Consider the following 9,469-nt stretch of genomic DNA (forward strand, 5'->3'; position numbering starts at 1 on the left):
CTTTCGGGTTCGTAACTACCTCAAAAGTTAGGATTTGAGAATTCAAAACACAAGTTACAACCAACTCCAACTTCTTAAGGAGTAAAATAACAACACCTTGCATACACATCCATCAAAACCATTAAGTTTGACTTGGGTCAAAAGCATCTTCTTGGTGTTTGGTCGTATTGTATAGAATTTATTTGGATTTTCTTCACGAGGTGGATGAACTAGCCTTCCTAATAGCCAACTACATTTATTTGATAGTTCTGAGGCCTCGTAGTTGCTCCATTAAAAACATATCATCTTGTTAAGCATCTCATATCCTTTCTTTGTTCTTTTACATCACACCTTGGATGTTCTGATTATGTTCTCACATTTGGTGTGAAGTTTCATCAAACAGTTCACAAGTTTTTCCATTATATCTGGCTCACATCAAATGGACATTTGATCAAACATATTGGGGCCCATGTGCATATGAATATATATTATAGTATGCACTTCAGCCGCTGAATCTTCAAGAAATCATAAGCATTCTTCAAACTCCATGTAGCGGCTCACATAACTATAATCTATTGATACTACATGATGTATGCTCCTTGATCAATGATTTCATGCAAAGAATGGCGGCAGAGGATGTACTTTTGAATATGAGGCAATATTAGCTAACAACTTCTATTGTTCTGGATTTCGCTGCTTTATAAAAGGGCAAATGTGTCAAACAAGCTTTGTGCTTTGTCATGATTTCTGACCGCTGTATTAATCTCCTCCACGTGAGTTGTACGAACAAGGCCTTTGTTTAAATAGTGCATACACATTGTCTACCCAAAATTTTTAAAGTGCTCTTAATTAAAGCTACTAAGTTAATCAATACTACTGTAGCTGGTGGAATGAACAAAGGAGAATAATTGAAGGTAAAATCACCCTCATTACCCTCCTCATTCTCACCACCTTTTGGGGTTACAACAAAAGCTGTGTCAGACGATCCTATCAATTTCATCACAATATCAAATAATGCAAACAACTGTGAAGATAATCTCGATATCAATTTCATCCTCTGATTATTCCACCATTTTCTTATAGAGCAACCCACCATAAGATATTCAAAAAGATCGTTTCCATACATTGAAAGGAATAAACCAGTTGCAACTATAAATGCAAGGTCCTCAATCTTGGGGAGAAATGATTTGCCAATCGATAAACTAAATGCGGGAAATAACACATAAGACAATACTGGAATTGAGGTGATTGGAGAGATGATAGAATAAGCATAAAGCATCCTCTGGCGAAATGTGAGTTATCTTTTCATACCCCAACAAGGAGACAATCTGCTTATCAAAATTTCTAGCAATCCTGTGCCCCATCTCTTTTCTTGTAGAAGAGTGTCTGGACCATTCCTTGGTGGACATCCCATGAAAGTAGGCTGCTCAGAGGCATAATATATTGAACGCCAACCTAAGCTGTGAAGTTTCAGCCCTGTCATGACGTTCTCAATAGAAGATCCATACATCCACCGATCAATGCTACCAAGTTGATCATTGCTAGTGCAGCAGGAGGAATGAATAGTGTAGAGGCCACCCCAAACTCAAATATTTATGCTTCATATCATTTTACTGCTTCACTAGCTAATACTTTTCTTGTCACCTCAAAACCCACTTTAGAAATAGCCAATATTCCAAACAGATACGATGAAATGCCTTTTATCATCCACATTCTTTGCTTGTTCCACCATCATCTCAATGAACCACCTCCTAAGTACACAAATTCAATTGCACTATATGAATATGCAGACCCTGATAAAAACACAAGGAGGAAGATCCATGAATCTCGAATCGATGGGAGTATTGATTTGCTGTAGCATTTTGACAGTCATATTATATTCATTTTGGACAACACCCACTGTTTTCTATTCGAGTCTGAAGGTGAGATACAGGCCTGATCATTTTGTCAAACACTTAGCTGCATCCTCCACCCGCAGCTGGTTGAGGTATTTGTTCAAACTATGGTTGCATTGTGTCAAACACTTGAGATGCAACCTCTACTCCAAACTTTCTCTTCCTACGACCTTCTCATGTGTTTTATCTGTGGCTTTATGGACTCAAAAACAACTCATGTGCCTTATCCATAGTTCCATGCAATGTTGTGGGTTGCAATTACTTCTTTCATTAGCTATTAGATTTGCAATTCTCCTTTGAATATGCATACTTGGTGCGACTCTAAACAGCTACAATGGCTCCTGTTTTGGTGATCTAACATGTACATATTCTGAGAGCATCACACCAAACAATTCACATGCCCTTAAATTCACCATGGTTGACCTGTGAATGCTTTCTCTACAAATAAAACAATCTTTCAAATTTTATTAGTGAACTTTATTTCTAGCCAACAGTTGTTTTAACAGGTAGGTTTTGGGTTGGGGAGTTCGGGTTAGGATTAGGTTAAAAAGTTGGAGTACGGGGAGAGAGAGTATGACTAGTACATGGAGAGAGAAAATTTGAGTGGGAAAACTCAAACCATGTACTTCTCTCTAAAAGGTTTGAGTACGTGGAAAGAGAGGATTGTGAAAAGGAATGAGACTCTAACTCAAACCCCATACTTCTCTCTAAAAGTTGTAGTGCGTGGAGAGAGAAAAGTACAGAGAGAGAGAAAGTTTAATTTTTCTTTATGACTAATCTCTCTCTCTCTCTCCGATTAATTAATTAAATTAAAATTCTCTGTCAAATGTCTGGGTAACAAAGTTTAAGCCCATAGACAATATATAAGTTAAATTGATTTGTAAAAATAATTCATGTATTATATAATATCAATAAAAATTAATTTAAATTTAAAATATTATTAGTTAACAACTTATTTTATATATATATATATATATATATATATATATATATATATATATATATATATATATATATATATATATATATATATATACTTACACAAAATTTAAAAAATTATCTTTTTAGATTATTTTAATTTTCTAATTATTTTCTAACATGATCACAATTGAGCAAATGCTTGGTATCGTAAAATTTGAGTTTAGTATTTATGTAATGCTATTTTAAATTTAGAAGAAAAAAGTTTTAAAAAATTGAAATAACAATTAAATAGTATCACTAAATGACATGACATCCATTTCTCAATTGGTAGAAATATTTAGAAGTGCATTTCATTTCCTATGCAATAATTTTTTTCAAAAGAAATAAAAATTTAACTTAGATAAATCCCATATGTTATGTTTTGTCATATTTGTTGTTAAGAGTTTGAAGCATTTTAGAGAGATTTTTTTAAGTGTTTTGTTATGATTTATTTTTTAATTGAAAAATAATAATTTATTATATATTTTAGACTTTTAATTAAATAATATATATTTTATATATTAATTAATTTAAATTCTTAGTATGATTAAGTTAAACAATTGTAAACTTTAAAACATTGATATAAAAAGAAATTTAAAAAAATTATGAAATAAATATAAGTGTTACACTCTCTCATTGCTATTTTGGAAGACAAACACTTTTATTCCCTTATTTTTTCAAGTACAATCATTTTGATATTATTTTTAAATAACATTGTCACTTGTTTCTAGCTCCCTATTTTTTCTACAACTTATTTTCAAACAATTTAGGAGCACTATCCTTAAGCAACAAGTGTGAGAACATAAGGTTATTCCTTGAATCCAATATCTTGAAAAAATAAGATTGTAAATCTTTTTTAATAACTTGATTATTTACCAATATCTTGAAAAAATGGGATTGTAAACCTTTTTTAATAACTTGATTATTTATAGTTGTCTTTTCTTTTTTTCTTTTACATAATATAGTTTTTCTAATACACTTAATATTAATATACTATATATTAAACAATTACATGATAATTGTTTTAATATTAAACATAATGTTTTTTGAAATCTTATTAATATATCAAAAATTCAAAATTACAACTAAACTACAATCCCTCATAGTCATTTTTGTTTTGAATTTTCAAATTTTATTTTCAATCAAATTTGTATAATGAAATTAATTCAAATTAATCAACTTTTTTTCTATTAAATAACCACTAAATTAATATTGTCTCCCGTTAAACATTTGAATTTTACTTATTTTTAACAATTTTAAGAACGTATATACACAATTAAACAAAACTTTAAAAAACATAGATACACAATTAAACAAAACTTAAAAAATAATTGTACATATAACAAAATGACTCGGCTGGAAAAACTCTGGCAGAGTTGAGATTGAACATTATACGTACCCACGTCTCATAATTGCAGCACCAGATGGTAACCAAATCATTTAACAAATATTTTAATATTTATATCATTCCATACGTCCTTCAATGAGACGGGCCATGAAATGAACTTCCGGCCGGCAGCGTGAGACCAATCCGGTGGCCTCTGGCCCAGTGAAAAAGCCTATCGGCTAATAAAACATTTAGCGGGTCCACAATTAAAAAGTAGTTTGACCAAGTCATTAATGAGCTGGATGTAATTATCTGATGTTTAAAATGTTTGTCATTCCAAAAGCACGTGTTGCAAACAAAAAGAGGTGCTATAATTGTTGTGCTGGCACAACAAAAATCCTGTGGCTAAATAGCGGAAGATTTGCACCAGACGTGACAGTTTTCTGAATTAATTAATTAATTCAGAAAACTGTCACGTCTGGTGCAAATCCTCTGCTAGATAGACATCTCCCAACAAAAAATCTCTGTTCGCCTGAGCTCTGTGAAAATCTGTGTTTGCCTGGGCTCTGTGGTTTATTTCATGTGCCTGCTACTTCACACTTTCATTCTCAACCACGCTCTCCTAAATTTGTTGGCTCTGAAAATTTTAACGATGTCAGATTTTTACAATCTATTTCTAATAATTTTTTATTTCTGATTCAGAAATAAAAGATCATCTCATAATTTTGATAAGGAATTTACTCTTCAATGCTTTTACAATCTTTTTCAGAATTTTCAACTTGGAATGTGACTCAGAATTATCAATTTCAAAAGTGACTTCATTATAGTCGGCTAGACCCAACAAACAAATCTATTAAACTCAATAATAATCTTTTGTTGGCTTTATTATTCTAACTCAGTGCCTTAAACATCACACATTAATTGGTTCTGGAAGATGACAGGAATTGACTCTTTCAAAATTTGGATTTGAAAATTTTTGTGTTTGTTTCGAAATTGGCAAAATGGAATTAGCATATTGGACTTCCAATTTTGCCTCAAAACCAGGTTTTCCAACTTCCTACTAACAAGTAGGAATTGAAAATCAAACCCTGATTATGTTTTGTATGGAGTATAAAAATAATAGATTGGACTACGTTTTAAAATTTGCTTACTCATAAAAATGTATCTTCACATGCATCTTTCGAGTGAAACAAATGGTCAAGTAAAATCCCAAAAATCAGAATGAAGATTAGCAAAACTTTGATTTGGCTAAATCAAGGTTTGTAGAAATCCTGGTTTTTTAAATTCCACGAACCAAACGAACCTAAAATTTGATTTCTATGCTTTAAAATGTTAAATAATCAAAATTAATTATTATTTCAAACTTAATTTCTTCCATTAGTATGTGACAACCAGCCATCCACCATCTCCTGGCTTCAACTTTGCAACTAACTTCTTCAATACTCTACAACAACATGTTCTAATAAACCGAGCTCTGATACCTATTCTTAGGAAGTAAGAAAAGCACAGTAAAATAGAGTACTCAAATAAATTAATGGAGCAGACTGCAGAGAATACAAACTAAGCGGAACACATCATGTAGATAACAGGATTGTTACAACATACAAACAACAACTTTATTAATTGAAAACAACAAATACAAAATATGAACTCTACAGAGTTCTCTTCTTTGCTCTCCCACAGTGCAATTACATCGCATCACAATGTATGTATGCTACAGCACCATAATCTACCAAATTGTTAATTTACACACCCGCTAACATTACATATTGGCCTCTCTATTTTAACCATACTGAGGCGGTTAGATTACAAAAATGAGAAGATAAGGACCAAACAAGATCAGATAGGTATCCCTCATTCTTTGGAGAGATAACGACAAGGATACATATTGGAAACTTGATAAGATTGCATTGGTAATACAACAGATTGGTTATGGCAAAGTCAGTAAAGCCAGGCGGTTGTTCGAGTCCGAATATTTTGACTAGTTGGTCCGTGGGACCGGAGAGATTACTTCCAAAAGGGTGGGCTTAAGAGTTTACATCACTACCAAACTTGAGAGCATTTAGACCCAGCCACAATTTCCAGTGGAAAGCTTCTCATATCCACACATCTCATCTCTGCTGGAAACTTTGGCAGCCATTTCCAAGAGTTTCTCATCCTAACATCAAACACAAGTATCTCCGCACTCTCGTGTGCTCTCAAACAGATCATATCTCCCACTCCCACGCATTCAAACCAATTCGAATTCGAGCACTTCCTGAATTCCTCACACACACAGCTCGGCATTTTCCCAATCTCTTCCCACTTACAATCCTCCTTTTCAAAAACCAACTTCCACAAAACCAATCCTTCCAAGCTGTGAGTTTCTTCTATTGCCCCGACCACAAACACACCACTCTTACAACAAACAAGCCGAGCCCACAAATTGTGGTTATCAGCTACAGTAGGCATGGCTATAACTCTGGCGATCCCCTGTTCAACATTGTAGACCATTATCCCCCCACTGGCAGTCATACCCAACAAATACCCCTTAAAAAAGAATAGATTTTCACTCCTTATAACAAAATCAGCTGGCATGGTGCCTGCAACTTTCCATGCCTTGGTAGTTGAGCTGTATGCTTCTATTACAACTGTACCGCTGCAGCTCGTGCCCACTACCATGACCGTGTATTCTTCCCTCTTCTCTGCTGGTAAAATTACCTTGGCTATAATTCTCTTCACACAACCCATTTGTGGCAGTGTTGAGAACGTTTGGCTTAAAGGATTACAAAGACATAATGTTGGAGAATTAAAGCCAAAGCAGAAATTAGCACTTATGTCTGCCAAGAGCAGCCCTGAAGCAGAACTTCTGAAATGGATGCGGTAGTGGTACTCATGTGGAATGAAAGAGAGAGAAATGGTTCGCCAAGTGTTGGTGAAGAAGGAATAGAGAAGGGAGGGAAATTGGGTGTTGGAGGGGCAAAGAATGAGAAATGGCTGGCTATTCCTCGCTATGTAATTGAAGTGCTGGGATGAAAACAGAGCATTCCATTCCTTGCAAACAGCTCTGAAACGGAAGAAGCAGTCCACCGGAAGGAATTCGAGTATTATCTCCATCAAATGTTCAGGCAAATCCGACCAGGTTGTTTGCTTATGATCTCTGACAGCACCCATTTTCACAACTAGTCTATTATCCCAAATATCAGATGGCTAACTACTTATAGCAAACGAGTAAGACAGGCTAACTATTTGTAGCAAATCTGAGCATGATGTTTGCTTACAATTTCTGAAAGAACCCATTTTTGCAGCTAGAGTTGATCATCCAGTTAGAAATGGGACAAATTTATAGCAAATGACTAACGGTACCTGTCTCATTCGAGGGGCTTCCTAAATACATTTAGTGGTATTCTATAGATTTTTTAGGATGATTTTGACATGGGAGGTTCTGATTTATGGAAGTCTGTGGTCTCGTGATTTTTTAATTATAATATATTTATCCAGCCAATTTTTAGTCCTCCGTCTTTTTCACTTGCTTAAATTATACCTACTAAAAAATTAGGAGACTCTATTGAAGAGGAGAATCTAATTAATTAGATGACAAACTATTTTTTTTGGCTTCACAGAACCAGCCACTCCACGAAAGCTCCATAGGACCGCACCCTAAGACCGCTAGGTAGATTTTCAAGCTTATGAGATCATATGAAGCGTGAAAACGTGAAAAACATGATCAGATAAATCCAACAATTGTCTGTCAATGCATCGATAGTTAAGGTAAAAGATGGTCTGACAAATTAATTATTAGTTTTTAAAGGAGGTGTTCTAAATTTATTAGAGTCCACAATAAAGCTAGATTACAGCTGCGCGGGCAATTAAAGTATGGTTTCTTCTTCCCACTTTAAATATATTTGCCATTCCAGAAACAAGCATAGTAAACAAAAAACGTTTTTGACTACTAAGAAAGATGTTAATTTCTATCCGGAGCAATATTAAAATCAGCAATGTAACACCTGCGAATTAACTTTCCGCGAAAGTAATAGTAATCAAGTAAGAGCATCTGTTTAGATATGATCCTCCCACGTCATTTCATATTGGATGAAGAGGATATTGGCAAATGTTGTAGAATTCGGCTTTTACCTGCCACTTGATTGTGACGGATTCCTCCAAACTTAATAAAAAATTATGAAGAAGATCAGGCTACAGTTGATGATAAGGTTATTCAGCCCACTGATTTGTAGAGATAAATGGGCTTGAACTTCCCCAACCAGAGAATCTCTAGAAGGCAAAGTGGGTTGCTTCCAACTGTCTTGAATGTATTATACTTCTAGTTATTTCCAAATCCGATTTCTTTTGCTTCCCTTGTTTTCCAAGTTTTTCATGAGGGATTGACTGGGCATATAATAAGCCTTGAAAAAAGCCCTTGAATTTCTAAATCAATGTTTGTCAGAATAAAAGAAGACAAGCAAGGATGGTTGGCAACTATGCATTCCACTTATAGATGAGCTTGATCTACTAGTTACCAGAAATCAATCGATCTACGAATTACAAGAAATCAATCGACCATGTATTCAAGGCCCATTAAAATGGGATTACTAAGTATCCAAATTAGATTTGTTAAAATGACGAAGGTACCGTACGGTGGAAATGAATGTCAGTGGTTGAGTCCACCATACCGTGGAGGTTAACTAAAAAGAAAACTTAATCTTGTCATGTCTCTGTGGCAGGGCAGGCAGGGATAGACATGGCAAATAAATTTTGGTTAACCAAACAATTATAATGACGAAGTATTAAAAATATATTCATATTTTTATTTAAACTAAGTCTTATAAAATTTTAAAAACATATACATAATATGTAAAGAATGACTATATTTTTAAATCTAATTTTATTTAAAAATAAAATAATTTTGAGTAATTTTCAAAATTATTAATGATAGAGTTTAAAATATAAGTAAAAATTGTATTTTCATAATAATTATTAGTTTCCTTTTTAAAAAACTATTAAAACCAAACCTATTATTGCATAATTAATACAATTATTAATGATCTATATTACATTTTAATAACTATTTTACTTCTTTAAAAACGTGTCACTTAAAATTTTGTTAGTAAGTTAATATGTTGTCTATATTTTTGAAATTAAGGAAAAAAAGAGAATATAAGAAAAAATGAACTAAACAAAAGTTGTAGAATTAAAAAGAGTCACTTATATGAATAATACACTTTTGAAAATTTTAAAATTTAAATAATTTATTTATAATAAACTTTTATTTCTCACTTAAATTCATTATTGTAAAATAATAAAACTTAAATTTAATTTTATATAATATTAA

General features: G+C 33.1%; 1 protein-coding gene across 1 annotated transcript; it reads right to left on the reverse strand.

Moving 5' to 3' along the window:
* Nucleotides 1–5,752: 5,752 nt before the first annotated feature.
* On the reverse strand, nucleotides 5,753–7,563 carry LOC149535971 (F-box/kelch-repeat protein At5g15710-like). The gene has a single exon (XM_089804361.1). The coding sequence runs from the start codon at nucleotides 7,312–7,314 to the stop codon at nucleotides 6,205–6,207; it is 1,110 nt and encodes a 369-aa protein (XP_089660487.1). The 5' UTR covers nucleotides 7,315–7,563; the 3' UTR covers nucleotides 5,753–6,204.
* Between the last annotated feature and the right edge of the window lie 1,906 nt (nucleotides 7,564–9,469).

This window comes from Cupressus sempervirens, chromosome 10 (assembly GCF_028749045.1).
Source record: "Cupressus sempervirens isolate cs-2001-9-10 chromosome 10, ASM2874904v1, whole genome shotgun sequence".
NCBI lineage: Eukaryota > Viridiplantae > Streptophyta > Pinopsida > Cupressales > Cupressaceae > Cupressus > Cupressus sempervirens.

Bases quoted from the DNA above. Each gene is read 5' to 3' on its own strand.
- LOC149535971 (XM_089804361.1), bottom strand. From the start codon at position 7,314: ATGGGTGCTGTCAGAGATCATAAGCAAACAACCTGGTCGGATTTGCCT.